The 24,365-nt window shown below is 44.3% G+C and overlaps 1 protein-coding gene across 2 annotated transcripts in view; it reads left to right on the top strand.

The window, feature by feature from the left end:
* The first annotated feature begins 2,196 nt into the window (after positions 1–2,196).
* Positions 2,197–24,365, top strand: part of nhsl3 (NHS like 3) — a 40,124-nt gene continuing 17,955 nt past the window's right edge. The window contains exons 1-2 of one of the 2 annotated variants that reach the window (XM_079288220.1): positions 2,197–2,289; positions 2,969–3,370. In XM_079288220.1, the coding sequence (XP_079144346.1) occupies positions 3,139–3,370 (232 nt within the window). In that variant the 5' untranslated portion in view covers positions 2,197–2,289; positions 2,969–3,138. Of the gene's footprint in view, positions 2,290–2,968; positions 3,371–13,430; positions 13,705–24,365 lie in introns of those variants that run through there. The other variant, XM_079288221.1, reaches the window with a different exon arrangement.

Below are 24,365 nucleotides of genomic sequence, written 5' to 3'. Positions count from 1 at the left end.
TTTCTTAAATTCTTTGTGTTACAAACAAAAAGCATTATCATTTTCATGATTCAGTTTAATCTTATGGGGGGGGGGGGGGGGGGTTTCGAGCAGGAGTAAGGAATGGAAAGTGAGTGTGCGTGTTAACAAACAGACAGTAGAGCTAGAAAAGTAAAGATGGAAGACAAGAAAAGAAGCAGCAAAAGAGAGAAGGGGAGGATTGGTGATACGCTCCCCAGTAGGCTCACAGAGTTCTGCCGGTTCATGATTTTTCTCTTTTCACTACAGACGCTCTGCAGCTCCCTCGCACACGTACAGAGGGCGGCTGTTTTCGACTGTATCTCCACGGAAACGTTAAAACATTTCAATCTGTTAGGCGTGAGTGAACTGAGCTGTGACTCATTTCGACCCCTCCCAACACACCAGTACACACACACACACAGCATGGATTCACCGACCCTCACAGAAAAGACATTGACTAAAACTGTGCAACAGGTCAGAGGCTTTTTTTTGGAAGAAACAACAAACTCTCAGTTATGTTTCCTTAAAGGGAATCTGCAGCAGCATCTGTGAGTCTCGGCTGAAGGAGATGCTGCAGTTCTCCATAATGTTTGCTCACGTGATATAGCGAGAGGCACCGAGAGCATGTGATCTACTTGTGGAATGAAGGCCATTAAAGTTGCAGCACATGCGAACCATACTGACAGTGATATCCTTAGATCGTGTGCCAGAATTAGCCCAGGAATCTCAACGGGACAGGTCATTTAGCTGCCTCATCACAGGAGCTAAAAGAAGACAGTGACCCACTATAGCTGCGCTGATGGTGGAGGAAGCAGACCCTGTGAATCTGTTTGGTAATATTCATCACGTATTCAATGAAAAATGTACCTTTTGTTACGATAATGTCAACTGAGTCGCGACACAAATGGAAATCTGGATTGTATCGGTGCTGAAATGATAGTTTGAAAACAAACGTACACATTAAATACAGTATGATGGAAGTCAAGTTAAAAAAAGAATACAACTGCCATAGTTTCTCCATATGTTATATAAAAATTCCCCAAATGAACATTGTAAGTTAACTTGATGACTGTAAGTGAATTATTTAAACGGCATTCCCTCTCAGGCCTTTTGATTGTTGCTCACTGCAACCGGCATCACTATATATGCGGTTTCCTGTATTACTGGATTACTAGCAGTACAATATTACACAGAGATACTGCTTTCTTCCATTGACATAGATGGATTATATACCCTAAGTATATGAATCATATGATAGACTGAATTCACAGGCGGGTTTCAGTTTGTTCTCCTGAGGCTGTGACACCTCCTCCTCCAACTCGCCTTCATTACATCAGTGGTTCTCCTCCACATTCAAACCAGATGAGCCAGTCCCGCGACACACACACACACGCACACACACACACACACAAATATGCTCACCACTTCTGATAAGTGTCTCCCCCCACCCACCCACCCACACACAGAGTGATGTCAGTCTCGTCTCCAGCGCAGAGCAATTTGAAACCCACTTCAGACTTCAGGGGTGGAGCTTGTTATGTTGAGGTTGGCTACAACCGGACAAGGTTTAAAAGGTAACTGGCCCCTTGAGACTCGCCTCACCTGTCTGTCCGATAGTATGTGTGTGTGTGTGTGTGTGTCATGTTTAACAAGGGGTATCGTGTTTCCACCTGGCTGTGACAAGAAACAGCCACTCCCTCTTATCTGCAGGAGAAAACAAAAACCTGCTGAACCTTCTTCACCTTTGACAGGCCATCTTCCAACACTGGACCGCTGAGTGGTTTCCCCTGGAACTTTGTCATGAGATTTCCTTTTTAAGATATTTTGCCTGTCTTTTCAGCATCTTTTCTGTCATGTATTTTGGCTCTTATAGTGATCCATCTCTCTGTGGACACACTGGTCCAAGGTGTGTGTTTTTCTTCCTGAGATGCCGTGATGCTTATTGGCCGAATGGTTTTCCTCGTGAGGGGGCCTGGGATGACCGCACCTGATCCCGTGCAGCATAAGTGAAGTGTCTCAATACTGAAGGTGAACATGTTAAAAAGATCAGCTGCTTGGAACGCGAGGAGACACAACTCGGGCTGGAATGGTGTGGCTGACTCCAAACAACACTGTGAGAGGTGGGAGGAGAGGCTGGCTCTCATACAGAGGGAGGGACTCAGAGAGCATGGAGCTTAATTCACTCTGCTGAACACACACACACACACACACACACACTCATGCTCCGCAAAACTGTTCTCAGGCTGAGAGAAAAGAGGGGAGCGGAGGAGAGGACTGCACGCTCGCTGAGTAAGTTTCATACAGTTATGTCTTGTTCTGACTGTTTTTTACAGCAAATAGTTTGAATTGTGTGCTAATGTGACGCAGTAGAAGCAGATGAAGTGCACGTTTCATCTAGTTTTGTTTTGTCTTCAACAAACCATGACCCTCTTTGGCCTCACTCTTCTTCATGGTGTAAAACAGTATGCAAGTATTTTTTCCACTGCTGGTTTTATTGAATTGAACTTCTTTCTCTTCTCCAACTCGCCCATAACAGTACACCTTTCTGCTGATGTGAACCACATGTCACACATGCATGCACACACACACACACACACACACACACACACGTACACACATACACACGTACACACACACTTAGACTCTGCAGAGGTTCAGCTCGCCTCCCTGGTGCTTTTTCCACTTCACAAAAATGAGAGAATAGAAAAAGAGGGAGTGGGGGCGGACTAGTGGAGGGGAAACTTTCATAGGGCAATTAGGGAATGCTCTAACATTACATTGTTAACAGTTAGGCTGGTATATATTCCCGATTAATCCTCTGTCTACTTTTTATCTTTTCATTTTGTAATAACACAAATGAATCTGCTCTTTTTTCCATCTTGTTCTTGCTTGTCACTCTGACCTCCCACCGGGTTTCATTTTCTCTCTCTCTCTCTCTCTCATCCTGCTGATCTCATTGTTGTCCCAGATGGTGACAGACAGGAAAAACAGAGACAGACACTGAGTGAGGCCAAAGAGGGTCAGAGGGGTTCATCAAACCCTGGACGGAGGTTTCAGATCCTGTGACTTGTTCACGAAAGAGGACACGCTGATCCGGGTGGAGGCACCGGTCCGTAGCTCCCAGGACCAACCTCCAGGATGTCCCGGAGGAGGTCTACAGGAGACCTGGTGCCCAGGGACATCACTGAGATCTTAGCCCGGGAGGCGAGGGTTCAGCGTGGGCAGAAGAAGCCGGGTAGCTCCCTGGGACAGGCCTTCAGCTGGTTAAAGGGGAGCAGGAGGAAGAAGAACCTTAACAATGGGCTTAACCGAACAGCTGTTGGTGTCACGGATGCCAAACTGGGACTTCAGAACCATGACCCTGCAAAAGGTGAGCGTGTCAAGACTTTATATGGAACCTTTTTTTATTTTAGGTTGTTCAGCTGATGCCTTTGTACAGAGTGACAAAACACAAGACATAAGAACGAAAGACATTAGACAGAAGAAAGAAAGTTCCTTTTCTTTGTTTTTCAGTCTATATTTATGAAGAAAAATATTTTTACTTTACCAAAGGATCAAATGAATATTGAAAGCTGTTGCTCGTACTGAAGAACCCACAGAGAATCACTCGACTCTGCAGTTTGTAAAAAGCTCTACATCGTCCATTGTTTTGGTTTCATGGTGCACAATTCTACTGTTTCGGTTCAAACTCACCGCTCTCATGAACCTAATTTTCTGACCATTTTAATCAGGTTAAACCCACAACGTATCCAGCACCAAACAGCTGACAGACAAAGTTAGCAACTAGCTGGTGAACATAGTTGAGCATGTGCTGAAAAGCAGGTATTTCCCACATGAGTTGGTGGAGACAAGCAAAAAAGAGCTAACATGTCCTGGTGGCCAGAAAAACAACTGCAAATGAATGCTGACCCGTGAGGCTGTGCAGCAGAGAGCCTATCCGCGTTGAGCTTCTCCTCCTGTTGTCACTGACGTCCTGACCTTGTTGAATCAGACGTGGAGGAAAAAAATAGAAAAGAGCTCCACGATAGCACCTCATTGTACAGAGACCGGTCGAAAATCTGTATAAATCTGTGTATAGATCATAGACTGTCTACAGTATAAAGAACAACGTAGCTGCCGTATGCCCAGAAGACATTATTGTGAGTGTTGATGCATCAGTTAGCGTAGCACTGTTTTAAAAGTTGTTTGCAAGAGGTTGTTGTTTCTTTGTCACACACCAGATTAAGAAAGGATCATCTCCAGAATATCATCCTAACGTCAATGAAGTTTCTGTCTCTTATAAGAGCTGCATAGAAGTCTCTGTCAGGATGGAAATGACTTGTCAAGGTTCAGTTTCGGTGAGGAACAGAGTTTGGAATCCACGGTTTGCTTGTTTGGCAGCACCACTGTGTCGTTCTGTCTTGTTTTGTCTGCCGTGATGTTTATGTTTACGTGATGTTTACGGCCATGATGTTTGAGGGAAATGTGTTGACTTTTAGATGAAGATGGAAAGGTAAAAAGGGATTTGTTCTCGTGAGGACATCAGTCTGTACATTTATAAATTGGCAGAAGTAACACGCACACACACACACACACACACACACACACTCGGACTGACACAGGGTCGAATCCCCTTTATGTTTACTGATGCGTTTGCTTGGTCGGCAGTACAGCGATTACCCCATTTCCTGTTTTTCTTCCACCTCCAAAGCCATCCCTCGCTCTTCTGTCATTGTGTGCACGTGTGTGTGCGTGTGTGTGTGTGTGTGTGTGTGTGTGTGTGTGTGTGTTGCTGTAGTAACTATCCAACAACGCTTGGAAATCCAGATTCACAGTCTGTCAGACCTTGTTTGTTCTTTTGTGGTTTTTGTGCTCGTTCCGCCTCAAAAGAACTTCCCTGATCCCTTATTATGCCATACAGTGTGGTTTCGTTCGGGTCTGCAGAGAGCTATGAATACCGGATGGGTAACAGGCAGTGACTCTATTTGAAACCAAAGATTAACTAGTAGTACGGCTAATAATTCCCCAGCAGAGGATGTGGTCAAAAGCTGAGTGAGAATGTGTGGGAACCATATTTTTTGGGGACATTCTGTCTCAGTCATTTTCTGTCTTTTAGACTAAAGATGACCGCTGTCAAGCTCGTCCAAGAAATACATCGCAGACAATCATAAACGCCCAACCAGCCAAGAGTTGCAGATTAAATAGTGCAACTGAGGTTTTTGCTTTTTGATCTTGTCAAAGTTAACTTGCCGTCAACATGCACGATAGGGTCTGTAGCTGTTTGACAGAAAGATCTGTTCCCCATTTCACCAGCATGAACAACTTGTTCTTTCTGTCCCACCTGTGTGTGTGTGTGTGTGAGTGTGTGTGTGAGTGTGTGTGTGTGTGTGTGTGTGTGTGTGTGTGTGTGTGTGTGTGTGTGTGTGTGTGTGTGTGTGTGTGTGTGTGTGTGTGTGTGTGTGTGTGTGTGTGTGTGTGAACAAATTGATTTAGATTGTCTTGATCTCTTTGGCTCTTTGTCTCTCATAGAGAGATTAGGGCACGCCTGTTTTCCCACCGGTATATAATTGGTGATTTGCATCTTTATTTTCCTCTTCGCTAGAAGACCTTGACAGACACACTGTTCTGTTCATTCTCCCTGAACCCGCTGAGCGACTTTACCAACCTGACAAGACAAAGCACGAATCTGTTCAAAGACATCTGTCACACAGACTCTTACAGTATATGTGCTCACACACATTATAGATGTACTGGTTTGGTTCACAGACCCACATGAGTTTACAATACTTGTAAAGGCCTTTACACATCAGGGTCAATATTTGTGTTTCGAACATTTTCCAACATGTTATGTGTGTTTGGCATCAACCAATCACATTGTGTGGAAAAGACTTATTCAAAACGTACACTATATTGTACAACAAGACAGAGGCTCCGTGGTCTGAACTGTATAAGAAGTGGACGTAGTCGTTGTGACGTCGCCCGTTAGTTTGTGGTCTGCAATTTTGAAGCCTAGAGTTCGACATTTTGGCCGTTGCCATCTTGGATTTTGGCCAACAGAAGTGACCATATTTGGACTGCACACTCCACCCTAATTCATACCCTTCTTTATAGTCTATTTTTATCATGCTGTATTGAAGAAGACTTGGAACTATAGCGATTGAGACCATAAACTCATGTTGACAATGTTTACTGAGGTAATAAATCAAGAGAGAGGTAGAGTCATTTTCTCATAGACTTCTCTTTGTAACCTGATGGCCTTTAGAGAGAATGCAAGTTTGAGGAACTTCTGCATTGGCTGCTTTTGTCAGAACCGGAGGTTACCACCAGGTCCGAATGGTCTGAACAAGGATGGCAAACTTTATCACTGCTTTCAACCCTCCGTTCTTACCTTTCACCAAAAAAGCCCTCGACATAAACAGAATCTTTTGTAAAGATTTGTGTATAAAATCATTTTCAAACATTCTCCAGGGCAGGTACACTACCCAAGGGAAGAAAATTTGCATTTAACAATTTTTTTATGGCCATAATAGAGCCAGATATAGTGATCTCTAAAATGATGACTGGACAAGTTAGCTGTTAGCGGGCTAATGTTAGCTATGTGTTTGCTAGCTAATGTAGTTTACTAAAGCACTTGCAAACATAATACCTGTTGGTACAGATCCAGCGATACGAATTCATGATGATTCCCAAGTGAATCAAATATTAAATGCATAAGAAGGAAAACATTTTTAGACACAGCAATCAAAGGTCAGTGAGATCTGAACGTAAGATGTGTTTTTGTTGTAGCGAACAGACATTTGACATGATGCTTCAAACGATGACAGAGTAGTGAAAAGAGACAGACACAAGAAGGCGTAGTGAGGGTAGAGTCAGAGGACTCTACCCTCACTACGCCTTCTTGTGTCTGTTGCAATGACATGTCGCTCTGACTATAGTATGTCTTTGTTGGTGGCTTTACATTGGCTGTGTCATCTCTGCAAGACTGGCTCAGATCTGCGATCCAGAGCTCTGCAGTCCAGGCGCTGACTGCCGGCAATATTTTACAGAGATTCCTCTCTTATGAAAGAAATAACACTCTTTCATGTGCTGAATTCCTGAGAGCCGTGCATCAGAGTGGCGTGTGTGTGTGTGTGTGTGTGTCAATGTTTTTTAGCGTGCACGTGTGCGTGTGAGTGGCAGCATGGATGCCAGATTGGACCGATAGTTATGCGATGGGGAGGAGAGATTACAAGAAATCACAAAGCCTCATTCAGCCTTGAGAAGACTCTTAGGGAACACTCTCTCAATGCTTTTTTAATTAGAGCGACTTCTCACTCCCCCCCCCCCCCCCCCCACACACACATATTTCTCTTTCTCTCTGATTTTTCAGTCTCTTTGCCTTTTCATTACTGTATATTACTGTTTTTTATACCCTCTATTCTGCGGGTGTGTAGGTCTCCCCTGCTTATTATTGTGCAATCAGCGTGTGTTTAAACTTGTGTGTGTGTGTGTGTGTGTGTGTGTGGACATCCACAGCGCTGAGTGAGGGGGTGTGACCGAGTGCTACCCTGTATCAGAGGGTACCTCTGTGTTTGTGTGTTAGCAGCATATTGCTCGGCTTAGGGCGGCGCCAACCCAGTGCCGGCGCTCATTACATCACCTCCACACACACACACACACACACACACACACACACACACACATACACACAAGGGCGTACAGAGCCCCCGCAACTACCTGCTTTGTCCAGCGCTGCCCATCTTTGGCTGCTGGCTGTTTTAGCGATGAGGTCATTCTGCACAATCTCTGGGATTCCACGCGTTCGTCCGAGTGGTGTGTGTAGTCATTGTTTTCAACACGTGTGAAGCCGTGTGTGTGTGTGTGTGTGTGTGTGTGTGTGTGTGTGTGTGTGTGTGTGTGTGCATTTACAAATGTGGGTCTTGTAAATGTGGTCGTGATAGATCCCATTCGTTGCTTGATTTGTATCAATCTACATGGGTGTGTGTGTGTGTGTGTGGCTGCCACATCACAAAACACAGTCAGGGTGTGTAGATTCACAAACTATAATGTAGATTACAGACCTGGCAGAGTAATTGAAGAGCAAACATCTCATTACACGTTGTATACAGGCTTAGCTCTATTACAGGCCACAACTCAGGGCTACTTCAATACAGCTCCACAGGATGAAGGCAGCGGGCGGAGGGCAAAAAGAAAGGCATGCAGCAGAGAGGGAGGAGTGTGAAAGTTTAATGCCACCACACAATGTTCCCCTGCGAACATCATTCACTGCTCACACACACACACACACACACACACACACTTGGATAAGCGAAGTAATTTTACCTGGGTAAGCAGATACCTCCAAGCCTCATCCATCAGCGTATAGACTGAAAGCCGCGCACGGTGAGGTAGACCTCTCCTAGGTAACGGCATTGTGAGGCGGCTGTGCTGCTCGGAGTGAAACATTAATCGTCTCTCAGGACACGTTTAATGTCGGGATGCACAGTAAACTCGAGTGTTGCAGAAGAGGATGGAGAAAATGAGAAAGCGTGATAAGAATTGAGGTCACATCACAACCCCCCCCCCCCTCCCCTCCCTCACTGTGTGTGTTAATCACATTGAGTTTGAAACCCTCATGATGATACAGCCCATTCACGCACCCACACAGAGCAAAACACATTTAAATTGAGCCATATCTCTTCAGAACATCATCCACATATGCTACTTTTGGAAAAAACACATGCATAACACAGGCACGTCACATGTACATGAAGGGGGGGGGGGGGGTGGTTACTAAAATGACTTGTGATCAACATTCAAAGTTTTTTTCCAGAGGTATTGTTGATGTAATAAGAGCTAATGGGTTGTTTCATAGGACATGGCGTGTGTTTGATGTGGCGGAGGAGCAGCTGGAAGACATCAGCGTGGGACTGAGGGAGTGGGAGTCTGTATACACGGGGATATACAACTGATTTACCCTTAAGACTGTTTCTGTGTGTGTGTGTGTGTGTGTGTGTGGGGGGGGGGGGCTCCTGTTACGTAACTTGCTGTAATAGATACACCTGTTGAACGCTGTTTACCTGATCCAGCTGCACGCTCTCTCTTTCTGACTTTTATCTGTGAAGAGAAGAATAGACCAGACGATGACAAAGCACCTGAGGAATTCAGTCGATCTCCAGTGAAGTGAGATTCGGGACCTTCTACTGTATGTTCTCATGTGCTGGGTACATCATCATGCAACACCGACCGCTGACTTTATCTTATCGCTGATATGTTTGTTTCGGTTTTAAGGTGCAATGATAAAACAATGATTTATCACCCGACTGGCCTCTTGTGACTTTACGTCACATATTCATATTTAAGCTGCAGATTCTCCACAAGAGAAGAATCTGCTTGAGTGCTTGAGTTCAGTCATGTTAGTCAAGTTCTGACACATCCCATGCCACCGAAAGGAAAGTCACAGCAGTAAATTAGACCTGCAGATGTTATCTATACAGACAAAGAGAGTCGCTACTGCTGCAAATTTAACATTGGCTCTACCTGAAGGCAATGAGTATTACAGAGACTTTACATTAACATGTATCACCTGTTATCTAAAACAGAAGGGTGGGGCAAAGATCTTCTCATGAAGGATATTTGCAAATTGCTTGGAGAAAAAGGTCTAGTTAATATATTTCTTAATATATTTGGGTTCTAATTGTATTTGGATACGATTGGCCGCTTAGCAAGTAAAATGCCACGTCTGGCTGGTATACAGAGCAACAATATACTCAAGCAAGTGGCAATAAAAAGACGAAACACATTTTTTCTGGAGCTGAAGTAGCTAAGGAGTGAGCCGTCTCTGTTTAGAGTTGCACATGCACAGTAGCCGATCGGGCCCTCGCGAGAAAATGGTGTCGGGTAAAGACAAAGTTCATGAGTTGAAGTTTAAGCGAACGCTTCAATTATCCTGGAAACATGTTGGGTGACGTTCGAGGATGTGGGTGAAAATTGTGCAGTTTGCAGCAAGTTTTCTGAGAGCAAGGCGGATGAAACGTGACTTTTAACTTTAGACATTGTTGTCACTTTACAATTTGCACCCTGGGATAGGAAACACTCTCTCTCTCTCTCTCTCTCTCTCTCTCTCTCTCTCTCTCTCTCTCTCTCTTCTTCTGTCTAACCAGTGAAATTAAGAGCAGTGAGAACTTTCTACTTTGTACTGTATATGCTGCAGTTAACAGAGCTCTTTTTATTTTGCGATTTCATACCTCGAACACACATTTAAACACAAACAACAGCAACAACAATGAAACCCACCTGCCTCTGATCCACCCGTTACTTTCCTTGCCTGTAGGTGGCACACGTCAGCATCTCTAGGTGGAGCAGGTTGGGCTTAAACTCCACGTCTGAAACTGAACTGTTGCTGCTGCAGCTCTGCAGCCGGACATGGTTCTGAGTGCTTAGGGTTCGGGTTACTTTGTGCCCTGAGGGCTTTTGTATTGTGACATCAGGGCCGTGCCACAAGATGGGAGTGCTGGGCTGATGTTGGCCGATGCATTCGACGTGTAAAACAGATCAGTCACCAATGTCGTAGAGGTCAATCTATATTACAACGAGTGTTTTGTAACTTTTTTAAAACAAATGTCCAAATTCACAGGCCACTGGCCTCGGGCACTCTCGTAAAAGTACACAGAAGCATTGATTGAAACATCCACCCTGACAACCCCCCCCCCCTCACCCCTATTCCCTGACAACGGCATTCCTCTACACCAGGGGTCTCAAACGGCCCGCCACGTCATTTTATGTGGCCCGCGAATCCGCCAGCAAAAAAAAAAAAAAGTAAAAAAAAAAGTAAAAAACGTTTTCTTTTTTTTTTAAGCTAGACGAATAATAATAAAAATATCCCCATAGTCGAAATTATGAGATAGTAAGTCGAAGTTATTAGATAGAAAGTCATAACTATGATAGCAAGTCATAATTCTGAGATAGAAAGTCAAATTTATGAGATAGAAAGTCAAAAAATTGAGATTGAAAGTCAAAAAAATGAGATTGAAAATTAAAATTATGAGATTGAAAGTCAAAAAGATGAGATTGAAAGTCAAAAAAATGAGATTGAAAGTTAAAATGATGAAATAGAAAGTAAAATGATGAGATACTTAAACAGTTAGAAGCAGCTCTTTGGCTGGTTACTGTACATTTAACATGGAAATGTATTGTGAGCACATTGAAGACTACTTTAAACTGTGAATGCAGAGTTATTTAACAATATGTTACGAGTGGTGACATTTACAACCGGCCCTTTGTGGGCGACCATGATGCTGATGTGGCCGGAGTGGAAATGAGTTTGAGAGCCCTGCTCTACACGAATGTCCTTTAATGTGTAGACGTGCACACTCGTAAACGCACAGACCGACTCCCCCCCGTGCGCCCGTAGCTGTCGAATCCTAGAATCCCTCCCGACGATGACACACACTTTGATCACACTCCCATTTAAATGTATCTAGGGCATGTTTGGCAACGCTGTATTGCAGCTAGTAGGGGAACGCGCACACACACACACACACACACACACACACACACACACACACACACACTATCTTAAGTGCACTCTCATCGCCGCTCTATGACAGTTGAGACGGTGCGCTCGGAGTCCTCCAGCAGCACAAATGTCCTGGGTGTGGTTCTGGTGTGGCTGCATTAAGAGGCAGCAGCTCTGTCTCTCTTATTGCAGATCATTTTACACTCTGCAATGGGAAGCAGAGGCGATATCATTATCATCTCTCTCTCTCTCTCTCTCGTGCTCCTCCTGCTCTTCAGACATCGATTCCTGTTCTAGAGAAAAACAAGAGCTCAGTTCTCTGTAGTCCAGCACATCTCCTCTTCCTCGTAACTCCCCCAGTCAGTAAATCTTCTCTTTATTGAAGGCTTCTTTTTTTATCTTCAAGCAGAGCCCTACACACCAGAGGCCGTGGGGGATGGAGGCTACAAACGTGATCGGGTTGACCACGATGAGGAGTGTGTGGTTACACTTTCTTGCTCTTCATCATCACCACTCTCCCTCCCCTCTTCCTCCATTTTGTTCCAACAGGGAAGCTCAGTTTCACGTGATGTTGAGCAGCCTGTTACATGCTGACGGTGTTCATGTCATTTCTCTCCTTCAGTATGCCTGTCTCTCTCTCTCTCTCTCTCTCTCTCTCTCTCTCTCTCTCTCTCTCTCTCTCTCTCTCTCTCTCTCTCTCTCTCTCTCTCTGACCTCATTCTGGATGTCCGCCATCGATCCACAATCTCTGGGAGCGGTATCACCGGCATTTTGGGTGACGCCACGGGTCGTGGCATCGTCATCGTGGGACACAAGTTACCGTGGTGTTCAGAGGTGTTAGATGTTCCTCCTTTCAGAGGGGAAATGGGAGGAGGCAGAAGGAAAGAGGAAGATGACGACTTACCGTAAACATTGAGGGGGGTTTTGCTCAATGTGGCCTCAGTCTGTGTCGTTGAATCATCCTGTTTGCTGAGTTATATCAGTGCTCTGTTCAATTTAAAGTAACATTGCTTCTCTGGAATCCCCCATCATTCCTGTTGCTGTTACTCACCCTTCTGCCTCGGCATCTGTACGTTTCCTCTAAGCATCGCAGGAATGTTCTCATCTCAATACAAGCTTTGGTCTGTCTGACCGGTTGACTGGCGCATACCCTGCTCTTTCTACTTTATTTTATCTATGTGTGTGTTGTGAGGAATTTTAAGAGGTGCCAGACAGGAGAGCTGCACCTGTGAAGATCACTTGAATTATTGAGCATCCCTCTGCTGTTTTTAGCTTCCACTCGTGCCTTTATATCAGTATTTATATACTCTGATTCTCTCACTCATTCTTACATAAACGTCCCTGATATGCAGCTTTCTGTGTCTGTATCTGTGTGTGTGTGTGTGTGTACTGTCGTAGAGGAATCTGTGTTTTCTCCTTCACCACGTGGTGCTGACAGGATCTGTCAGCTGTGCTTATAATGGTTTGTAATAACCGTTTGCTAAAAGAGGACGTTAGGAGGAGGGTACTCAACCTGAGCGGAGCATTATCAATCATTGAATGATCTCTGCTGTTGAGAAGATAAGTGTGTGTTTTCACTCCTCTACGCTGGAAATGATCAGTTGTGTGAATGCTCAGCTCGGGAGCTGAGCATTCACAGAGAGTGGGAGGGGCACTCTCACACACACACATGCGCACACACACACACACACACACACACTTGGTAGTGAGCTTGTCAGTATTGGATGCTGCCGTTGCTTCAGCAGCTGGATGTTCGGGACTGGAAGTGTGTCAGCACGGAGAATAGGGCTGAGTGTTTGTGTTGTGTTTTTGCCTGCTGGTTCTGTGTGTGTGTGTCTGTGTGCGTGTGTGCTGTTTGTTTTATAGGAATGGTGTCAGTGGGTCTTTAGCACACATTTACTACAGTGTGTGTGAGTGTGTGTGTGTGAGTGTGTGTGTGTGTGTGTCCGTGTGCGCGTGTCGGGAGGACTGAATCATCGGGTTCAGGAGTGCGTTGCTGACTTTGATTCAGGGTGTGTTTTCATGCTGGAGAGCCTCAAGAGAAGGAACACAGATGTAGCGTTACAGGGAGACGAGATGATAGACCCCCTTTAGGGGCTGCAGGACTGCCCCGAAAATGGGAAACAGCGTCCAGAAGAAGAAGAAGAAGGTTCAGAAGGAGAAAAACTGGAGCAAGGAAAGACCTAAAGGCTTCTGGTTGTTTGGACATAGAGACAAACTGAAAACAGGTACGTCTGGAATGGATACATATCACTTGTCATGAATATTCATTGAATCTTGTTCCCCTAGTTGTAAAAGCCAGACTTGTTTTGAATGTGGCCACTTTGAGAAGCGCCACTTGTGCAGTTGTGTGCGTGTGTGCGGTCATGTGCTCGTGAGGTGGTTCCTACAGAAGGCTCTTTGGGTGCAGAGTGACAGTATTCATGCTGACTTCACCTTAGTCAGCTTAGGCTTCCTGCTTATTGCACAAGTGTGCAGAGTAGTAACAGAGGATTTTAAAGGGACACAGACTGAATTTGCCTTTTTTTTTTCGGGTGGGAGCTATTTTCCCAGGCTGATCATTGTCTCTGTTAACAGTCCCTGAAGCAACAAAAAACCCAGACAAAACAGGTTTAACACAAGCAGACACCGATTGTCAGATAATGCTCTGTCACAGAGATTTTGTCTTTCGCAAAGCTGCTGCTGACGTCTTCTGTTTCTCCTCGGACTATATTTAGTCTACCTGTGTTCCTCACATCCTTCCACCACCGTCTCTCTTCTGTCTCCTTCATTATTGTTGACAAAATAGTGAACTATGCTGACACAGCAATTTGTCCACCACAAACCTTCCAAAGACGGGTGTTGCCTCTGTCGTCAGTCGGCGGTCGTGGTTGTATGGCCATTAGTTGGAGTTGTTGCATTAGAATATTACCAAATGCATCTATCTGCTTGTGTCATAAGACAGCATGAAATATGACCAACATTAGCTGGAACCAAACAGCAATAACAATTCGACCAAGACTAATCAATTCTTGACATTTTTCTATTGCAGTCAGACTTTCAGATGAAAGAAGTAGACAATTGATATTTTAGCCAGATTTTTTTGTTTCACCAACATGGCTGACATTGGTTTTGTGTGTGTGTGTGTACAAAAAAAGACTCTAGATAACGAATGTGCTTGTACACAAACACATCTTGAATTGGTTTTCTGTCCGGGTGGTCGATGTCTACGTCGCCGTGTGTGACCGCCGTCTTCTGTTCCCCTGAATTCACCGCCGCATTCACGGGGAGTTTATTCAGAAAGTTGGGGTGTGAATGCATTCCTGCATTCCATGCCCATCTCCTCGTGCATGAGCACCCGTACGGCTCACAAACACACAACCTCTTGAAATGAGGCTCGATTCCTGTTTTTTTTAGGTTGTTGCAGCTGCTTTTTGTTGCACAATGGCCCCCAAAAAATGACGGCCGATTGAGCAAGAGGAAGAAGAGAAGAGTGTTTTCTCTGCAGCTGCATTGATGCAATACTCCTCAAGGTTGTTGACTCAGAGCTAATGGATTTTAAGCAACCAGTACATGGTCTCTGTCTGTGTGCCGCAGTAATGCAGCTTCAGCCGGGCCAATGAAACATGCAGGGGATGAACTCAGTGGCTGGATCCTCACCGTGTGCTCCCCAAATATGTGTCATGTGTGTGGCTTTGGTCAAGTTCCAAACCAGACACCCTGCCTGTGTCCTTCACAACACCTGAGAGGTTGTTTATGTTGTTTAACACGTAACAGACTGGATGTCACAAAGGGATGGATGATTTGGAAAGATGTTGCGGTATTGCAAGTGCGATAGGATTCGCGATATTAGATGGAGCGATACGTTTTACGCAATTATTCTCATTTTCATTGAAAACCATGTTTTGAAACGATTATAACGTCAACAAGAGTTCTGAGCTTTTAGTCCTTAAACCTCAAATCGTGTGAGATCAACATCCGTTGATCAAAAATAGTTACACATTCATTTTCTGCCGATCGACTGACAGATTCATCCACCGTGTGAGTTGTTTCTCAAAACAATTGTTGACCACGAAGATGAAACTAGAGGCTTCAGAACCTTTTTTTATATGAGCTCACAAACCGCTCAAAGACACAATGTGGTGTGCAGGGTTGAGATGCTGCCAGCTGAGCTCCTAAGTCACAAAGATGCCTTTTCATCTGGTGATGTGAGCGCGAGGACAGTAGCTGCAGTGGATCAGCTCACTATGAGCTCACTTTACTGCATCCACAGGTGGCCAGAGGCAGCGACACACACACACACACACACACACACACACACACAAACACACTCACATCCTTTCATTCTCGGGCCCTTTTGAGCTTCTTTTGAACTCATGTGACGTCACTGACGGGCCTCCAGATGTTTCATATTACCTTCTCATAACTATCCACGCTGCAGGGAGAACCTCAGCTGGCTTTCATCACAGGATGGAGTTTGTTTCTGCACTAAGATGAGATGAATGATCCATCGGATGAACTACTATCGCTGTACACTTGAAACTGAAATATTAGGACATGTTTTTAAACTCGCACACCTCCTCTGCCTTTTATCCTTCACCTCACTCCTTCACACTCCTCTCTGCTTCCTCTCGGCTGTTATCTTCCTGGCCTTGGATCGTTGGCTGCTTATTTCTCTTCATTCCAAAACGGGAGATATTTGCACGTCCGATTTGAACTCTGACTGTAATACAACTGGGGAATAAACTGACTTTAGGGACAGTGAAGGACTGAGAGGTGAAGTAACGTGAAAAGCGGTGCCAGCATGAGGGAGGGAGAGGGAGGCGACTCTCGTCTGGAGGATATAAAGGGTGGAGAAGAAAAGAGGAACGCGTTGCTGTGTATAATTCGAGAACAAGGCTGCCAGCAGATTTTTCCCTGCCATTTTCATTACGACTGTCTTGTGCGGCTTGTGATATTCCACATGCCATTATCCCGCTGGGTAAGGCTCGCCTAAGCCTTTTGATTTCTGTAAGCTGGGCTGAGTCTCTCTTCTTGGTCCTCCTTTGAAGATCCCATTTACTGTGTGCTTCTGTCAAAGCCGTGGACTCCCTGCAGAGAGCCGTGGCAACACACAGTTGGATGAAGAGAAGATGACTCTTGGTCTCTGCTATCTTTCCCTTCCTACGCTTCGTCTTCCAGCCCCGATATCTTATGTTTTTGTTACCGTTTCTCTCCTTGAATCTCGCCGCTCTCACTAGCAGCGACTCGATGGCAGACGTGACCTCCGTCCCCCCTCTTTTTGCTTTCTTTTCATGCTCTTTCTGAAGCTGCGTTTGCTACCGCAGGAGACAAAACAACAGGAAGGATGATGGAGTTTTCCTTTAACCAACCTCTGTCTCCTTACTTTTCCAGACTCTGTGCTTTAGACCGTCTTTTCTGCATCAGTAAAATGGTGTTTGGTCGGTTTGTAATTCTCACCATCAGTTTTTCATCTGTAACATCTTGTTCTGGCCTGTTGCACCAACGTGTCGCCTCTCTTTGGAGATGAATGGAACTCGTTAACTTCGTCCTCTACCCTGTCCTCTCATGCCCTTTAGCTGTCGGAACTTTTGTTTTTTTCCTCTAAGTGAAAGGACTTTTGTTTTTTTGGCAGCATGTAATTGTGGTTCGTCTGCGTACTCTGGTCCGATATGTAGTGTGGGAATTCTTTAGCCATTGGATATCCAGAGCACTTTTAAGCAAGAATAAATCCCTCAAAAGGATCCACAACCCGTTTGCAAGTCTCATGCATGCACAAAAAGTGTAAGTGTACGTTAGGAGTATTCCCAAGTTGCTTTGCGGAGATTTGACCAACATTTTACTTAAGCTTCCAATGGGAAAGAAATCCTGTTATTCCAGCCCTGGTTTGGAGCAGTGCTTGGCTCATTAAAAAATATTGTATGCTGCATACATTACACCATTCATTTTCCATTACAGCTGTTTTCTGGAGCTCAGCCCCAAACAAACACTGTTGGTGACTAGCTGGTGAACATAGTGGAGGATTTAGCCGCTTAGAAGCCTTTACACACAGGGAGCTTGACAAATAAACGACAGGAAATGCAAAATACTCACCTGCGAATATTTCGCATGAAAACTATTGATGCGAATGCAGCGATGGGAATTTACGAAAGTTGCAGCACTTTTTAAAAAGAAGGTTCAAATAGATTAGTGAAGGTAGAGGACCGACTACCGGGAGCCTATTGACCCAGAGCAGCGTCCGGCAGTCTGTCTGAGCTCACGTGTTGTATAGTCAAAGCTACTGAAAGCTATTTTAATTTCCTTGAAGCAAAATGTTCTGAGTGAAATTGAGTTCCCTCTGGTTAAAGGTTACACAGTGTATATGTCTAGGGCTTTTATTGTGAAAGGTGTGGAAGGAGTGCATCTGGTCTGCCTTTGTCAAGATTGAAATGAGTAATAAAGTTTGCCGACTTGGCTCTTGACTATGGAGCCTCTCTGTTGTTGTACATTTTTTGTATACGCTTTGAAAATGTCAATTCTGCAGAATTTGATTGGTTGATGCCTTTATTCGAGGTGCGAAAGCTCAGCGAAAATGGCTCTAAAAATGAAATTAAGTTGATTTTTCACCTCAAAAACAACAGTGAAACATAAACCTGCCACGAAACAAATACTAATGTTGACCTGTGTGGACATACACGAAGATCAGGTGACAGGAAAAGTTACATTTCTGTAGTTCTGTTTCAGTTGTGTCATTGGACGTCGTGTTTGAGTAACATGTGTTCGCCATGTTGCTGCTCCGAACCTCCACAGCTTCAGTGGATCAGAGAGATCTCTCTGCTGTAGGACTCAGTGTTTGGATTTCTCTCCAGTGGCTTCCTGCATCGCCACCTAAATTGAATTAAAGCATCAGACGATACCATCAAACAGCACACACACACACACACACACACACATGCACACGCACATTACTGTGCGTGACATGGCATTGGGCAGAGTGAGACTTGGTTCAGCACAACCTTTCCATTGATGACTGACACTGATGAATTTAAGTACAATCCCCTTCCCACAACACCCTGGAAGTGTTTGTCTCGTCACACATTGAAATGACAACTAGCTAGTAACTACCATAACCACCATTGAAGATAATTCAAAAACCTGTAGTTGTACAGAATCATTAATAAACCTGCGAAAAAATATGTATGTAATCTATGTGATGATGAACGAGGACGTTTAAAGACAGCAAAAACCCACAGAGGGAGGATGGAAAAAGAGGCGGATGGGGTTCATTTATTTGTCACGTAACTGTCGTACTTAAGTGACCCCACTTATGTGGTTATTTTGACCCAAACTACAATCTTTTCCTCAAAATAACTAAGTTGTTTCCTGTGAAGACTGAAGTTTATTTTGAAAAGACTGAGCAGAAATTGACACGTTGCTGGACTTTCCTAGGAAAACGCACAAAAAAATGACATCGTAAGATATCATACAAACCGCTGTATGAAGACACGTGGCCTGAGCTTTGGGGAGTGAAGGTAGTAAAATAATGAATGTATGAATAGTATCTATCTACTATTTACTGTACATGGCATGTCAATCAGTGTAATACAACGGCCATAATTAACCTCAACAACTCAGGTTCTGTAATCTTATTGGGGTCAGGACTCGGTACTACTGAGGAGCTGATTATGTTCCAAGCAGACGGCGGAGGCCACTTTGTGCTCTTCAACATTTGGCAGCAGGTTTACTCAAACACGCCGACTGATTCAGTCCAACTGGTTTCGACTTGTTTACCAAAGGGAAGCTTAGTTCATTGGCCGTGCATAACGGGATTTCACTGAGAGAGAGTGATGAGGAGGAGAGTGTTTCTGGGACTTTAGTGAAGGCTCACAATTGGCAGAATGAGATGTTGTTGTCTGTGGGCAGGAGGCACACACACACACACACACACACACACACACACACACACACACACATTTGTGACTGAATTATCATAGACTGAGTCCATGTACAGAAAAAAAAGGATGGTTGTCTCACAGAAATATTCCTCGTCTGTAAATCTTCACAATATCTCTCACTTCCAGAAGAGCATGAGGACATAAAATGATGGAAATGACGCAGACATTCTGATTCACTAATGAGATAAACCAGACTGTGACATTTGGATATTGTATCATTGCAGCAACTGAGAAAAGGTTAAGGAAGTGGGGAGTTTGAGAAGCTGCTCGATGCCGAACTATTTATTTTAACTGTAAAATAAGACGTCTTCATCTCAGTGGACGTTTTAAAGGCCTTACGGGTCTTGGTCTGTGACGTCCATCCATCTGAGTCAAGTGTCGGTGCTAGATTTTTTTTATAACAGGATAGATAAGGAAATCCGTGAAACCACTGACTTTTAAAACCAGTAGCTTTAATGATAGGTGTCACGGCAAAATAAAGGAGATTGTACTTTAAGTAATTCAAGTATAGGGTGTGGATATCAGTGGGTGCTGTGCATGAGTGGAAGATGTGGGTGCATATGTTGAAAATGTGCATAAATGCAAAGCAAGAAACTAACAACGTAACCAAACCAAACAGGAAAGAAGCAGAACAGAAAGTCAGCCAGAGAAAAGGCTACCAGCTGCCTCCAGACTGAAATGACCTGGGATCACCCTCAGGTGTCTCCCGTCGCTCTAACGATCACCTGCAGCGAGAGCACAGACAGGTGACTCTCCCGGCAAACCAGGTGACACCACAAGGGTCATCACAACCGGAAACAGGGACATGGATGAAGTCACATACACTAAAACTGTCGAAAAGTTCAGGTCACGTTTTAGTTTAGTGCCATTTTTTTTTTTAAAGCACAAAAATAAAACTCTTCATTCTCTTAATATCTTTGTTTTTCCGAATTTAAACCATTGGTCTGCCAGCGAGGTAATTCGATTCTTCCAAACATATCAAATGGTTTCGAGTATAAATACTGACTTAACAGAAAGTCTGACGACAAGATTGATGCCACTACGGCAAATATTTGGCTACAGCCAGGATCCCGTTAGCCTAGCTTAGCATAAAGACTGGAAGCAGGGGATGACATCACCACAACTCGTTGTTTTTACTCTTTGATTTTTGTAGGAATTATACAAACCAGATATAGTGTGTTCATTAGCGAGCTTTACGTGTTCTGGTTGGTGGACATATTGTTACCTTTGCTGTCCAAAGTGCTAGCTCCCTCCCTCTTTGTGCTGAACTATAAGCCGATCGAGCTGCCGGCTTTCGCTTCATATTTATTGACAGATACGACAGCGGAATCAATCTTCTCATCTCACTTTCCGCCAGAAAGCAAATAAGAAAATGTACCAAAATGTCAAACTTAACTATAAGACGATACATGGCAAGACGTTTTTTATAATATGCTCTTTTTTGTTGTTGCTAAGACTGTTTTTAAAGTTTGCTTCCATTCAAAACAGCAGATCGAGTCCTCAGACTTCTCTTGAGGATGGACTTCAGGTCCAACAAAGGAGTCGGACTTGTCCCGTCCTGCTCGGAGAGGAGTCTGCGAGGAAGTCATCGGTCTCATTAACTCATCAATCACGCTCAATGAGTCCATCCGCCATTAGGAAGAACCTCGAATAACCTGCAGCCTTTTTGTTCTCTCTCTAGCTGTTGCCTGAGTGGTTTTCCTTTACTGATTACTAATGTAGAGATGGAGTTTTGGCTTCTCTTCAGTCGGCTTCATGTTAAGTTATTGGCATCTGGAAACATGCAACATAAATTAAGACTCTGTCTCTGGACTCTGTCTTCTCTCATGGAAGCTTTTGTGTCTCTCCAAACCCTCTAATTTTCCAGGGTCATCCCTAGGACTCCTCTATATGCTCACTCCCACACCAATTGGCAACAAATAGCTTTATTATCTTGTGTTAAGACTGTAGACGAATGAAGGGAACAGTGGATCAACTGTGTCTCCGCTGTGAGGCGTCCGTATCTGTATCGGTGTTTGCAGAGCTCTCAGTTTGGCTCGAAAAATGCTTTTAAGTTGGAACGTCAGGAAGCAAAAAAACAGCTCCATGAGGGAAAATACCCACAATCCCCTTATCGGGTAGAGAGAGAAAGAACAGGTGGGAGAGCAAGAGAGGGATAATTAGGCTACCACAAAAAAAAAGAGTTGCTATTTTTAAGCATGACTGCTCCAGCATCTTAGTTTAGCTCCGTGTTTGTGTTTCCTGAAGTGGAATCAGTCACCTCGGCGCAGGTGTGCAACCTGGATTAAGAAATAGAGAGTTGATCTGTGCTGAAGAAACGAGACATCGGGGTTAGGTTATTCGTTTTTCTCTCTTTCCCCCCCCTTTGCCCTCTTCGTCCTCCTTAACCATTTCTATTCAACCCACTCTCTTCCTTTCATGTTCACCTCTGTATCTCACTTCCTCTGACTCGCCCAGAGGAGATCAGAAATGCGTTGGTTCACGAGTCGTGACAGTTACTGTACTTTGATTTATGTCCTTCCTCCCCACTGTACCCTTGCCTCCTCCTCCTATTTCCTCAGACTTTCCCTCCGTCTCCTTCCTCGTGTCTCTGGCAATTTGTCTCCACCGCTCCAGAGTCCCGTTGTGCAGGTTTTACAGTTTGTGTGTTTTGTTTTGCTCCCTCTACGTCCGTTAGCTCTCATCAGATAGTTACAGTAACAAATGAGTCTAATCCCACAGTTCATATTTCATTCTGTGCCAATTGTTATCTTAATAGGATACATGAAACATGAAATGTTCCACTAGAGATGTGCATGGCGGATGGGGGTCAGCCTGCCTCTCTCTCCCTGGTTTATACTACACCGCTCATAACTCAAGTCCACCACAACAGCCATAGAATACAAATGAGGGGAGCAGCAACGAGCTGAATAATGACACCTGTGTGTGTGCGTGTGTGTGTGTTGGAGCGAGGTTTATTGCTGGTCACATTTTAACCCTTTCTTCCTATACTCTGGCATTTTTATCACCTCTATCCAAAGCAGCCGTAGGCAACCTCAGGCCCGCCGTAGCTTGACCAATGGCAGAGTAGCAGTGTGTGTGGCGGCTCACGAGAGCAGCGACAGGTGAGCTGATTGGCACAGCTGGTGCTCGTTGTCTAATCTTACTCTCCCTTTAAATGCAGTAGGGTGCTGGACTTCAGATGACTCTCTCACACGCACACCAAACTTTATGGACCAGAAAAGCCGGGCAACCAGGAAGCGCACGCGCCAAGAGTCATACCTGTTTTAAAAGTGTGTTGTCAGTTGGTAGCAGTCTGTGTTTGTGCTGGGAGAACTCTCGGTGGCAGCAGTCTTGCTACAGGTTGTTGGGAAAGTTCTCTCATCTTTCAAGGCCATCAAATATCAACTGATCTGTGGCCAAACAATCGCAGCGAGCACCCATGACCTGATCAAAACGTGGCAACGAACTTCTGCAAAGGCAACTGAAAACGTAATAAATGGGGAGACATTTACAGACAACACTTTGAACTTGGATGGATATTTGAGTGAATGTAACGCTTGAGAAAAAGAAAATGTTTTACATGAAAGGGAATATTTCACATCATTTTGTGGGGGGAGGTTTTCTTGCACCGTCATGGTCCTGTAAATACTCAGAGCACCAAATGTGTATTCATCCGTAGCTGAAAATACTCCCCAACATGTACTCCCGTTTGAGTCATTTTGCCATGCAGCTGTTTAGGTAATTATTTTGCCTTAAAAAATAAAAATAAAAAAAGATGACCATTGTTTTTTTCTGGTCATCGGCCAGCCGCACACATTTACGCTCAGTTTTGGATTTTGTTAAAGACGTTGTGCTCAGGTTACGGGAATTTCTGCAGATAATTTCCAGTGTTTGCGTAAAATCTCCCAGAACCAAGAAGAAAGTCGCAGAGGAAGAGTCCCAAGCACCTTTTGTGTTCCACAGCTGTGACTTTGTGTGAAGCCATCCGGGCTCTGCAGGTGTTCCGAACACCTGCACTAAGAGCAATATCTTCATTTTTACCTGTGTTGTGTCTTTAAAGTCTTGTGTAAAACCTTGTGTCATTGTATTCAGTTTCATCATCATCATTCATTCATTTAATAAGCTGGAACCAGAAAATGTTCTGCTGAATAAATGATTTAATGAATGAATCAAATCTAAATATTTACTTGTCATTTTCTTATTCAGCTCAACATACACATATAGTTTAAATTCAGTCCGATTCAGGCAACACAAGATATAAATCAGAAAAAGAGAATGTGAAGTCATTACCGTTACTTTAAATGTCCGTCTTCTGCCCTTTGACATTTTAACAATCCGGTTTTGTTGTCCGCCTGAACTCTGATTGTCCTCCAACTGCGAACACGTCCAACAGTCTGGCTCGGTTGATTTATAATGTTATCTTCAGTGTTTCACAGGGACAGGGTTGTTCTGAGTAGCCCTAAAAAAAGACACAGACAGTTGTATTTGATGGTTGTAGTTTTTCTACAAACAATTGGACAATGCACATTAGCATGAAGTTAGCATAATGTCACTTTCACATTGCTGTTGAGCTTCTGCGGTGGAATGGTGTGTGCGCTGAATCAAAGGCATCTGAAGCTCCTCTCTGCCCTCTTCCCCCAAGACCAGATGGTGTCTCTTTAGGCCCTCGAATGAATATTGATATGAGGGGTCTAGGTGAACAACAGGGCGGGGGGGGGGTACACAGGCTGGGCCAGAGATTCCCAAAATTGGCACTTGGTAAAGGTCTGCATTGAGGGGCCTGGGTGTGGAAGGACGAGGGTCTGTTTGGAACTTAAAGGACCACATCACTGAGAAACGAAGTGGGTTTTTTTGTCTAATGCTCCTCAGCTCCCCCATGTCCCATATTGGTAAACTGTCTTGCACAAATTAATATGGATTAGAAGCTAATGAGTATGTTACGGTAGTATTTTTACCTCATAACAAAGGGGAGGCCGGAGCCAGCCATGTGGCCG

Source organism: Melanostigma gelatinosum (genome assembly GCF_949748355.1).
Source record: "Melanostigma gelatinosum genome assembly, chromosome: 17".
Lineage (NCBI taxonomy): Eukaryota > Metazoa > Chordata > Actinopteri > Perciformes > Zoarcidae > Melanostigma > Melanostigma gelatinosum.
Note: the sequence above shows the minus strand (reverse complement) of the source record. Positions and strands in the feature narration are given on the sequence as shown.